Source organism: Urocitellus parryii, chromosome 1, assembly GCF_045843805.1.
Source record: "Urocitellus parryii isolate mUroPar1 chromosome 1, mUroPar1.hap1, whole genome shotgun sequence".
Classification (NCBI taxonomy): Eukaryota; Metazoa; Chordata; class Mammalia; order Rodentia; family Sciuridae; genus Urocitellus; species Urocitellus parryii.
In genome coordinates, this window is record NC_135531.1 from 222,266,898 (window position 1) to 222,279,954 (window position 13,057).

At 37.8% G+C, this 13,057-nt stretch overlaps 1 protein-coding gene across 4 annotated transcripts in view; it reads left to right on the top strand.

Moving 5' to 3' along the window:
• The window catches only part of Nostrin (nitric oxide synthase trafficking), a 56,893-nt gene extending 48,339 nt beyond the window's left edge, over positions 1–8,554 (top strand). For all 4 annotated transcript variants that reach the window (XM_026389553.2, XM_026389554.2, XM_026389555.2 and 1 more), the window contains 6 exons: positions 14–122; positions 1,027–1,115; positions 3,715–3,840; positions 4,780–4,891; positions 6,018–6,107; positions 8,370–8,554. In XM_026389553.2, coding sequence (XP_026245338.2) covers positions 14–122; positions 1,027–1,115; positions 3,715–3,840; positions 4,780–4,891; positions 6,018–6,107; positions 8,370–8,506 — 663 coding nt within the window. In that variant the 3' untranslated portion in view covers positions 8,507–8,554. The remainder of the gene's footprint in view (positions 1–13; positions 123–1,026; positions 1,116–3,714; positions 3,841–4,779; positions 4,892–6,017; positions 6,108–8,369) is intronic.
• The last annotated feature ends 4,503 nt before the right edge of the window (positions 8,555–13,057 follow it).

A 13,057-nucleotide genomic window follows, 5' to 3' on the forward strand; every position in this document is an offset into this window, starting at 1 on the left:
TCTTTCCCTGAAGGAAGAAGATCCTAACAATGCAATGGATAAAGAGAGACGAAAGTCTTTAATAAAACCGAAATTGTTGAGACTGCAGAAAGACATTGAAAAAGCCTCCAGAGACAGGGAAGGTGTGTGATTATCTCTTCAAATGGTCCAGTAAGGAAAAATATCATACCCAGAGTTTTTATTCCAAGTTAGGATTAATCTGCTTTTGCTGACTGGGCCAGGGATCATCTCATTTGAAGAACCACACATCAAACCTAAGTCGTATGAATAAAGAAAAAGTTAAAAAAAGACAAGAGAAAGCAAAAAGTGTAAAATAACATTCTGGCCTATTTAGGAGAGCTATATAAGTACTATACTATCACTTCTAGAAATATAGCATTTTACTGTGTTTTGGAAATTGGCTGGAATGAGAGACAATTTGTGCGATTTAAAAAATATGTTAAACCTGCCATGCAGAATTTTTGCTCTGTTTCTTTCTTTTTACAACTTTCGAAATAAGGTGAAAAATCATTCAAATTCAACGTTGTCCTTAGCAATTAGGAATGTTAGAAAGAGAAGCAGTTCTAATGCAATGCAGATGGTGAAAACAGCTGCATACTTGCAATTCTAATATGTCCAGCTTGTTTTACACGGATCTCAATAACGCATTGCAATGTAATGCAGATAGGAAATCCAAGACAGAAAACGTTTAGTGATGTAAACAGAATACTGTGGAAGAGCCTAACATTATGTAAATGTTAGAAATCACTGGAATGGGCCTACAAAAAGGAATTCAAAATCTCATCTTGTAAACTAACAATCAAGATATTTAAAGCACCCGTAATTATCAAATTTCATTAAATGAAGGTAAATGAACAATTCATTTGTCATTCACTAATAACAACTATAACAGGAACTGCCCCAGCCAGTGAGGAAATACTATTTCTAGGTTCAGAACCCCTTTGAGGGGGACCGGCTCCCAGCTGTGTCCCACCAAACAGGATGAATGGTGACCAAAAGTGACCAAGAACATTGTTTCATTCTCAGGCCTGGAGCGAATGCTTACTGTGTACTCCAGCAGCTCCTCCTTCTCGGATGCAAAGAGCCAGAAAGACACAGCTGCGTTAATGGATGAGGTAAATATTTGCACAGTGCATCTAGTGATGAAGGGGTTATTTTTAAAATACTTGTTTTCCAGCCCATGTGTGCCTTTCCTTTCTTGGGACAGAACATTATAGTCAAGCTTATTGGGCCAGTCCCTTTATAGGTAGTGGAAGGGATCTGGAAAAATCCACCTACTTAAAAATGTTTGCTTTGGTATCTTCTAAAACGAGGACATTGGTAAAAAAAAAAAAAAAAAATATATATATATATATATATATATATATATATATATATATATATATTAGTATCTTAAATAGAATTCTCCAAAATAGATCCATTATCTAATAAAATGATGTGCACTTTAACCCAGTTAAGAAAATTCTCCTAAAATACAGGGTTTGCATTCACGAAGGCCTTGTGTTTGGATTTAGCTCTGCAGCTCACAGAAACCTGGGACAACTTTGGTTTTTCCATCTGTGAAATAAAGACATTGGAACTTACCTCAAAGAGTTTTGTGAGCATGGAATATTATTTAGTAAGTACTAGCATAGTGCTCAGCGGAGCTCAAAATTTAGTGCAGATGGTCCCCAGATTTGACTTAGTGATTTTTTTACTTTATAGTGGTAGGTAAGTGTGTCCACACACCCATTCTGTGGCTCACTTTCAACCCAGTATTCCATAAATTACATGAGATACTCATCATTTTATTATAACACAGGCTTTGTGTTCAATTGATTTTGCCCAGCTGTAGGCTGATGTAAGAGTTCTGAGTATATTTAAGATAGGCTAGGATAAGTGAGGATGTTCGGGAGGTTAAGTGTATAAAATGCATTTTGGGGGTTTGGATACTGGGGATTGAACTCAGGGGCACTCGACCACTGAGCCACATCCCCAGCCCTATTTGTATTTTATCATTTTATTTAGAGACCGGGTCTCACTGAGTTGCTAGCACCTCACTTTTGCTGAGGCTGGTTTTGAACTCGAAAATCTTCTGCCTCAATGTCCTGAGATGCTAGGACTACAGGTGTGTGCCACCAAAATGCATTTTTGGCTTGAAGTATTTTCGTCTCACACTAGTTTCTTGGGACATAGCCTCATCATAAGTGAGGAGCATCTATAATTTTTATAAGATGCTGCTTTCCATTCATCCATCCACTGGCATCAGGCCCCCAGAGAATAACAAGAGAAAAGGAAGGTGTGGTCAGACGGAAGGAAGAGGGCAGTCTGGGTGAGGGGCAAAGCCTCTGAGGAAACAAGGAGCAACTTTAGAGGCAAGGTTCTTTGGGGGCTAGGCTGGCGGTAGGAGATGGTGGAGCAGAGCTGCAGGATGGTCCCACTGACCTTTTGGCGGAGAGCTTGGACTCCAGCAGCACCACAGATATTCATAGGAAGGGTGAACATTTTGACCACTTTGGAGGAACCCACATTAATAGGGCATCTTGAAAAAGACCTCAAAATTTTATATAGGAATAAAGTTGAACAGATACAGATGACCTAGGTGTGCAAGATGTGTGTTTTTGCTGTGATTCAAGTGATCAGAAGTGGACTTGGGTTAATTGAGAATTCAGGAACAGTAAAAAATTTTAGCAAGTTTTGAAAGATACTAGAATCTGGGCCAGCTTTCTTTATCTAACTCTCTTATGAAAGGAAGCATATAATAATTTTGCCGGAACTGGCAATTTCAGGTGCTTTGGAGAAAGTGGACAGAAGCAGCCAATTATAGCTATTCTGGGATTTAGTGCAGATTTCTTTTAGTGGGGAGGCTGTTGCAGGGACATTTCTTATGAAAAGAAAGGCCTGTGTCTGTTCTCTGGAGCATAGAGATCTGACACACTACTGCAATGGCACTTGGCATTAAAACAGACTCTCAGACATTTTCTGTGACCGTACAAAATGTTTAGTTAACTTAGTGCAAATAATATTTACCAAATCAAAGCCATAAAAACATTTTATGATACCATGGAATTATAAGATTCTTTCGTTGTTCTTGCATAGAATTTTATCTTTGTTACTACTAGCAAAGAGCACATATGTCCCAAACTTTTTTGCAAAATTTTAAGATAAATTTATTTTTATTTCTCCTGAGTACAATAAGCTAAATACAATTGAATACGTTCCTTGTAGGTTAAGTTACTATGAAGAATGAAAAACATTTTGTATTTCTTCTCTGCCTTCTTCAATCAACACTTATAATTTCCTTTCTTGTTTCTCAGCATAAAATTGCATAAATCCAGTCATTGCTGCAAAGTAGTGAGTAATGTAACTAACAAGGTTTCCTTATCCTATTTGCAGTAGTACAGACTGGGATACTCCTATTTTCTCTAGACTGCTATAAAAGTTTTAATTATTTTCTCTTTCAGTTTCTCTCCCTCACTCACTTTTTCTTCCCCTCTCTGTGTGAGCTCAGCATCAAACCCAGTGCCTCCACCATGCTAGGCAAGTGCTTTACCACCAGGATATACCCCAGGCCTCAGATACTTTTCTCTACCTAATTTTTGGTGCACATCAGTACATGAGTTGAATGTATGCTAGACCTTGTTATTTTGAAAACTATCTTGCTGTCCCTTCAACCATCCAGTTGTGCCTTATTTTCTAGAAATTTACTCACCTGGCTAAATGATGTATTCACAGAACAATTTGAAACTAGACCTTCTGCAAGCCAACTCCTATAAACTGTCATCAGTATTAGCAGAACTTGAGCAAAGACCTAAACCCAGCCATCCCTGTAGTACCTCCATCTTCAAGTGGAAAGAAAAGGTAAAGCTAAAGAGATCGATTATAATTTTTTGATTGGGCTCTCTATGTGGTGGGCTTAAATTAGCATCAAAGCAAAAAAGTTGTGATGAATTACATGTGCCATATGTCCCAATTTTTTGCAAAATTTTAAGATAAATTTATTTTTATTTCTCCTGAGTACAATAGGCTAAATATAATTGAATACGTTCCTTGTAGGTTAAGTTACTATGAAGAATGAAAAATATTTTGTATTTCTTCTCCCTCCTCATACCTTTACTTTAGCCTTGAAATGTGTTTTTATAGTAAAATTTCTATTAAATTAAAATTTTAGTATTCATATAGACCTAAATTGTGAGGTTTTTTTACATGCATTTTTCTCATTTTAACATAGCTTGTGATGGGTGCTTAGTGCATAGCTTCATATACTATATGATGCGGATAATGTATAAGTTCAGTTTAAAAAACTCACACCCATGTACTTTTCCACAGTTGCACTTCTCAGGAATTTGTAATGAACTCATCGATGTACATGGGTGGCTATTGCTTGTAGCTGTTTTCTGTTAGAAAAGGGAGGTGTGATGAAGGGATGGTATTCTTTCTAAGAGATTCTAGTGCTATAAAATGTTCTCAGTCATTCAGACAGAGTTGCAATAATTTCACTTCATTAAAATCCATTGAAGTTGAATTTGTAGAAGTAATGCTACAAATGCTATTATATGGTCTAGATAAACAGGTAAAAATTGGAAATTCAGACTATTAAATATAGTAATTGTCTAATTCTGAAAATACTAAGCCTTCTGAAACAAGAAAACTTAAACATAGTAGGGCTTAGGAATGTATTGAATAATTTATATATACATTCCTCACCCCAATTTAGAAAACAAATTCCTGAGTCATTTTCATGAGTACTTATGATAATAGAATTGTTTAAAATGATGTTTTTTTGAACTATTTGAACAGGAGCATACTCATACTTATGTGAAAATATCTCGGCCTTTTTTGGCAAAGAGATTAGAGAATGTCGTGAGCAGGAATTCTGGTGAACAGCGTAATTCAGGCCTCTCATCTTCAGGTAATCCAAAGCCCACAGTAATCTGGGACTGATTTACCTCTTGGTAAAGCACATTGCGGCATTTAAATATTATTTTCAGAACCACATTGATCTATATTTGCTCAAAGAAATTTATTTTTCAATTAATTCATTAGAATCTGCAGCTTATGAACAGATTTAACAAAAGAGGTGGGGGGAGTCAAGAAGAGTGGGGGCTGGGGCAAGCATTTATACCATGAGGAGTCACTGCAGATACCAAGTCTACAGTCTGCTATCCACACAGTCAAATCATCCTACCCATTTTGAGGAGCTTGGTAACTCTGTCTCCGTAGCATCTTCTAAACTTCTGTAGAAATCCTGTCTTCTCTGCAAGAAACAGTGATCCAGGAGGTTTGCAGGGACACTCATACACTTGGAACACATGATTTATCCACCCCTTTATTCAGTCATCTGACTTGGCCACTGTCCAGCCACACCCCACTGCTCTTCACCTTTTGACAGGCACTCACTCAAGGAGGTCTTTATTCCTCATTGTTCAACTATCTACTATAATCTCAACTGCCTGGTTTCTTGATTACAAATAGACAGAGAAAAGGTTTCAATAAAACCCAGGGCATTATGGTCTACACAATATATCAAAGTCTCCATTACATTGTTTGAGGAACAGTTCCACTATCACCAAGGGATGATGATAAGAATCACATGCTCCAAATAGCCAGTCTTGCGTGACTGGCAGAACTGATGTGCATTCCCAAACATGCATGCAACTTCCACACAGATCATCTAATGATGTTAACTAAACTCGTATGAAAAACAAGTAATTTAAAATTGTCATCCTTACTCTTATGATGACAATAGCTTTTTTCCTCTAAACTATTTCCCATATTAGAATATGTTTTTGTTTATATAGTATACATATTCTATATGCAAAGTAGGAGGCTTCTTTATATATACACTGAATATATACTTATAATATATTCATATATACTTATTGAATCAAGGAATGACTATTAGGTAGAATTATAAACTTTTGAGAAAATTTCATTATGTATAAACTCTGCATCATACTGTTAAACAACCAGAGCTTCTGATCATTCATTTTGCCTACTAACACAGCATGGTAATTACAACTTAATCCAATTTTTAGCCTCTGGCGTGGCCCGGCTCAGCAACAGTCTTTGCAAGGCCTTGTATTCTTTTCAAGCCAGGCAAGATGATGAATTGAATTTGGAAAAAGGTAAGAATCATTTTCAGATATTTTAATTGCCTTCCCATGCTGAAATCCTTGACATGCATGAAGTCCTGTCTTAGCACAGTAGTCTTAACCACCAATGTCAAGACAGTTGAGGTTTATAATCACCCTTCTGAGAAGATAAAGAAAGGCACCTGAAAAACTGAAGCTCAAATAATGATGCTGGCTAAGATTTATTTTCTTCTTACAATCCAGACCTTGTTGAAAGCACATTGTTCAATTTAACATTCATAAAAATTCTTAAAGGCAGGGATTGTATTTATTTCTGTTTTATAGCTGATAAGACTGAGGCATAAAAAGGATAAGTACTTTGGCTAAAGTTACAGGCAGTGGCAGCACAAGATTTGAGCTGACAAATTCAGTTGTGCCCTTAATCATAGTGCTACATGGGGGCAGAACAAGGGTAATGAGAGCCATTACCCTTGCAGCGCCACCTCTTTATGTTTCCAACATGAGACCCACTGGTGACATCTGCTCATGAGCTAGTAGAATAGCATATTTTAAAGTCTAGGTTTGGAGCCCCAGTTTAATTTTATCCCATTTATTTCACAGTAAAATATTTCTGCCAATCTTATCAGACCCTCTTTTCTGTGTTATGATTTTTATTTAACAAGGAATGTTATGAATGATGTAAACCTCAACATTGTTAAACAAGAACAAGTCTCCAGCTTCAACTTTCCTTAGGTGTCCATGTATGGGTTTTAAAGCTAAGGTGGAGATCTGGAAATGGAAGGATTCATGAGAAAGAGCTGTGTGATGGGAGAAGGCTTATTACTCATGGTGGGGATATGGCTTGATAGAAACTTGAGATGGATTTTGCAGCTAAACAACAGGGACACTATACATTTGCTATTATTTAATAGGTGCTTCCTTTTCAGTGTGTGTCAGAGTTCTTCAATTATTTCTCTTCTTTAAGAACAAGAACACATTTCCCTGGAATTCAGGGATCCTGAGTTTCATAGTAACTTCAGTTATTTCAGTTCTTAGTTATTTGCAAAGTCCACCTTTGCTCCATATTCTAAGTAGTTTCTTTAAATGAAACATGACAGTGGAGGCCTAGGGAAACTGGCAATACAATTTCAAATTATTTGTTTGAATTCCTGTTAATAGATCTGTCAAACAATCTGCTGACCTGGGAGAACTCCTTAGAGGGCGAACTTAAGTTGGAAATGACCTCCTAGAAGAATAAACAGTGATTCATGACTTTAAAAAGATAAAAGGGGTTTAACAGTCTTCTTCACCTTCCAATGAAAATTGCTGGGGAAAAGAGTGAGAAAAAAATTGAAATGTGACCTCAGAAGGATGCTATAGAAGTAGATCTTGGATGCTGAAAAAAAAAACTCTTACTTTCATATCCAGGGAATGACCAGAGAGAAAGGACTCTCCCACAAGACAGAGGATAGCCAAAGGATATGGGGCACCAGATTATACTTTGAGGTTATTAATATCTCAATGATGGTTTTAAAAGAACCCCTAGAGAACTGGGTGAGAGCTAGGAATTCCATTTATTTGAATCAATGCTTTAAAAAAGCATTGTCTTCAAATTGATGTTTTATTGATATTATCTAAATTGATAAGTGGGAAGTCATTTCTTTTGAATTTTGGACTGTGAAGCTAGGTGGAGTAGAGAGGAACTGTTTTGATTCTAAGCTGTCTTGATCGTCATCTGAGACGTGTTTGTAGAAGTTAACATACCAAGCCACCATGGCCATCAACACATGAAACACATAAAGAACAACACTGAAAAAGAGTTTGCTGACAACCCTCTGTTATAGACAAAGTGAACCAGGCAGCCCGAAATCCAACTTGATACTCCTTTTTAGGGGGGTGGGTCCTAGAGATTGAACCCAGGGATGCTCTACCACTGAGTTATATCCCTAGCCCTTTTATTTTGAGACAGGGTCTCAATAAGTTGCCCAGGTTGGCCTGAAACTTGAAATCCTTCTGCCTCAGCTTCCCAAGTAGATGGGATGACAGGGGCATCAAGCCCCAAAACTCTAATTTTGCTTTTAAGCAAACCATTTCATGGCATAATTCAGTTATTAATTATTTCAGTCTTTTGAGTATTCTTCGGGACTATGCCAGCTTCATACAAAGTTTCCTTCATCAGCTGTATCAAATGCAGAAAATGATGCTCCCAGTTAAACCTTTGTATGTAGGATTTCCTTAAAACTCCTACCAGTCAGGCTCTGGCATATGCTCAAGTTGCAGAGACCCATTTGTCTAACTAAAGGTGTATTTTCACAGGAGACATTGTGACTTTACATGAGAAGAAAGAAGAAGGATGGTGGTTTGGATCTTTAAATGGAAAAAAAGGCCATTTTCCTGCGGCTTATGTGGAAGAGCTACCTTCAAAGCCTGGGAACACAGCTACACAGGCGTAAAACAAACACCTTGGCACATTGACTTACTTTGTAAACTGTGCAGTGTGGTGCACATAAAAATAAAGTGCTGTAATCTTTGTGAAGTTTTCTTTTTGAATGGGTGGTAGAGTCCTATCTGTAGGTCACTTCACTTTGCACTCACAGTTGTTTGCTAGAAACAGAATCAGATAAACGATGGATGGTGAAGGAGGCAAGAAAGAGACTCCATGGTTACTAGAGTTTTTGAATTCAAAGAGACTCTAGAGAACTCCTGGCCTAACAGGGGTGGTGGGGAGGTATTAGTTCAGGGTGGAGCCATGTGCCTGAAATCAGTTACCTGGTAGAACAGCAATTAAGATTTAGATGTCCTTTTCCTCTGGACTTGGATAGCAACAGGACACAACAAAACCTACCAGGGGTAAAGAAAGGCCTGGGAAATAAGGAAAAACACAGATTAAGTCCAAGAAGAATAGTGATTGATAGGCAAGTAAGATACCAGCAAGATAGATCCAGTTTGGGGGACAGTAGAATAGAGGATCAGGAACCCAGGTCCAAAGCCCATGGGATCAGAAGAGGGGTGGTCGTCCAGATCCGAGGCAGAATGGAGCTTCAACCTCAGACAATGACTTCCTGTGCAGGGGCTTCCTATTCAGTCCCTGCCCACACCAGCTGCTCATAGTTAGGGAAAATGTCAGCCAGACATGACCGGAAACGCGAGGACAAGAGCAAGGTGGATAGAAAAGGGTAAGGAGGCACAAGTATCTGAAATCCCATGCCTCCTTGCCTATTTGGAAACTAATTGGAAATAAGGAATTTTGTACTTCCCAAATAGGTCATTGTGGAAGCAGGTCCCTTGTGAAACTTGAAATGCTACTGAGTCTCCAGTTTGAAAGGAAAATCTTGGAAACCAACACTTTCCATTAAAATGGAATAATATTTGTGCTACTTCCTCAAACACCCTGTAATGAAAGACTTAGGGATGAGAGAGGCTAGGCCCCCAAACTTATTCTGAAGGAAACAGTTTAGAAATGGGGATGTTAAAGCAGCATCTTTCAGAAAACAGACTAAATCTGCCTGAGATGGAATGGAAGGTGATGGTGTTGATGGAAATACCTGGACATGTTTACTTTTGTGCCACATAGAGTCTGTCCTTTAGGACTTCACTATAGGCATTAAATGAGCAATTAAAATCCAACTTGTTACTCTCTTCACCCCCCCTTTTAACTTTTCTTTTTTAATTAGGTATATATGACAACAGAATGCATTTTGATTCATTGTACACAATTATAGCACAACTTTACATTTCTATGGCTGTACACGAGATGTAGTGTCACATCATACGTGCAATCATACATGTACCTAGGGTAAAAATGTCCATCTCATTCCACCATCTTTCCTACCCTCAGGCCCCCTCCCAACCCCTCCCTCTCCTTTGCCCCATCAAAATTCTTCCATTTTTCCCATGCTCCCCCCCCCCCATTATGGATCAGCATCCAATTATCAGAGAGAACATTTAACCTTTGTTTTTTGGGGGATTAACTTACTTCACTTAGCATGATATTCTCCAACTCCATCCATTTACCTGAAAATGCGGTAATTTTATTCTCTTTTAATGCTGGGTAATATTCCAGCATGTGTGTGTATGCATGCGCGCGTGTATCACAATTTCTTTATCCATTCATCTATTGGAGAGCATCTAGGTTGCTTCCACAGTTTAGCTATTGTGAATTGAGCTGCTATAAACATTGTTGTTATTGTGTCACTTTAGTATGCTGATTTTAAGTCCTCTGGGTACAGACCAAGGAGTGGGATAGCTGGGATGAATGGTGGTTCCATTCCAAGTTTTCTAAGGAATCTCCATACAGGTTTCCAGAATCATTGCACTAGTTTGAAGTCCCACTAGCAATAAATGAGTGTGCCTTTCCCCCTATATCCTTATACTTTTAAGAAGGAATTTCTAAACCAAGTTTTATATATATATATATATATATATATGGATCATTACACTCTTATATAGTATATAACTAACACAATAGATATTTATAGATATTAGATCTCAAGGATCTCAAGTAAAATTTATTATGAGACTTAACTTACAGTCAAGAAGAACAGATCTGAAATTTTAATGTCATTTAATGTGTATTAATGAAGGCTTTCTGCATGAAGAAAGTTGGCTGAATAATAGTGAACATTTGACTATGAAAAGAGATTTAGAATTTATGTTTCCTTTTCATCTTACTTCCATTAAGCCCTGATGGATAAAATAGTGTGTAGCAATTGACTGCAGCCTACACCAGACTATTCTGTAAAGAGAAAGTGATGTTAATGGTGGTTGGACCCTGAAGCTCTTTGGAAGCAATTTTCAAAAAGAGACATTTCTTTTTCTTCGCAAATCAGTTGTACTTCATGAAAACACAAATGTTTTTCTTGTTTTGGAATGTTGCTGCAAATTCTTTTGCATTTGTGACATATACTTTGTAAGCCTCAAAGAAATATTATCGGGGCTGGGGTTGTAGCTCAGTGGTAGAGTGTGCTTAAGCAGACACAAAGCCCTAGAATTGGTCCCCAGCTCCCAAACAACAAAACAGAGGTGAGGGGAGAGACATTACAGTTTTAAACTAGATAAAATACAAATATATTTGGGTATAACACACTTGTAGAATACCTTTCTATTAAGGCAAGAATTTTCTGTTTGAACAGACGGGATGTCATACCTTAGATTTAGGATAAAATTGAGTGCATATTCAGTGAGAATTAATGATGTGCCCAAGTCTTCCATATAGAATAATTTTAATATTAATGCTTTTAAGCTATTAATTAGGATTTAATAATTATACTCCATTAAGCAGTTTCATATGTCAGAAAGTTTTTAGCACCATTAACAATCTGAATTATAGACCATGGAAGCCAGAACCAAATTTTCACTGAACACAGAAAAGATGTTATTCTACTTTATCTCCTTGCTAATTTAGTAAAAGCTAATACATCCATCATTCTATCAACCAGAAAGATCTACTAATTTCATTTTTTTAAAATTTTCAATTACTCAAAATAATGAATATTCATGATTAAAAGGCATTTTAATCACGTAAAGTGCCTTATGATCCATCAAAAGGCAATATAATAGTCTTGGGTAAAGTAAATTTTATTGTACAATATTATAAGCAGATTAGCAATTTAAGTATAGTTTATTTGCTCCCTCCTCCAAGATGAAAGCCCTTCCCCCAATGCCAGCGACCTTAAGGGATATTCAGCCTGACTGGGAGCAAGGTAAGCACATTAGGATCAAGCCCACACATCTTATTGTCCTTTGCAGTATCATGTAGGAAGAAAGTATAACCCAGCCAGGGAAGATGAGCTTGGAGGTGTAGGGATGAGAAGGTGGGGTTGGATTTGCAGCAGTGTGGGAACAGGTATCTTTTGCAGAGGGAATGCACAGGTCAATAGCTGTCCATCCTCTAGTCTCACAAAAACCTGGGTTGATGACTAGTTGACATCCCTTGAGACTTCTCAATGAGTCACAGAGGTCCTAAGGGTCAGGTACTGCCAGACATGGTGGTGCATGCTTGTAATCCCAGCAACTTTGGAGGCTGAGACAGGAGGATCACATTTGAGGCCAGCCTTGGCAACTTAGTGAGACTGTCTCAAAATAAAAAATAAAAAAAATAATAAAAAGGGCTGGGGATATAGCTCAGTGGTAGGGTGGCCCTGGTTTCAAAACCCAATTTTGCCAGAAAAATAAAAACAAAAATTAGAGGGCAGCTACCCTAATAACTTTTAACTCATTTCTGAGATTTGCAGCTACTCTGTTATTTTATTGAGGCTATTTCCTAAGGATCTAGAAAAAAATATTCTCCTGCTTTCAAAAAAGTTTGCTCTTAAAAAAAATCATTATACTTCTATAGAAGCATGAAAAATAAATTATGTAAGTTCAAATTTGTTTAGAATCTCTTATGGAGGGTTGTCAGCTGTGGAGTGTTGTGATCATTCCTTGGTCCTTAGGTATAATATCCTAGATTAGGACAATAAGGCAAGGCAGAGATATCCTTTAGATCAAGGTTATTGCTAGGTAAGAAAAAGGCAAAAGAAAGTGAGATACACATCTGAGAGATGGGCAGGCAGATCAGTTAAGACACAGAAATGCACTAAAACAATAGGCCTTTTGTTTGGGTGGGGGATGGGAGCTTGCAGTGGTATAAAACCTTGGAGTGGCAGGTAGCCATGCCTTTTGGGGCCTGATGCCTTGTGTGGTTGCTGTCTGTTTGAAGGTCATATACCTGTACTTTTTGAAAACTGAGGACCTACGTCTGTGTAATAGCGTCATTAAGTGCTTTCTGGCCTAGCGATGCAAGCAGAATATCATATAGGAGTCAGCTGACCCTCAGGGCAGTTTGATCCTCATCCTCCTTCTGGATTGTGGAGTAAGAATGGTATCTCTGGGTCAATGACTAGTCAGTGGCCCTTTTACAGTTGTTCCCCTGTCCTGTCTCCCCCTTCTCCCATTCTTCCAGCTCATCTACCTATGCTAACTTATTTCCTTAACAAATCTTAACTGTTAAGAACTTTGTGGTG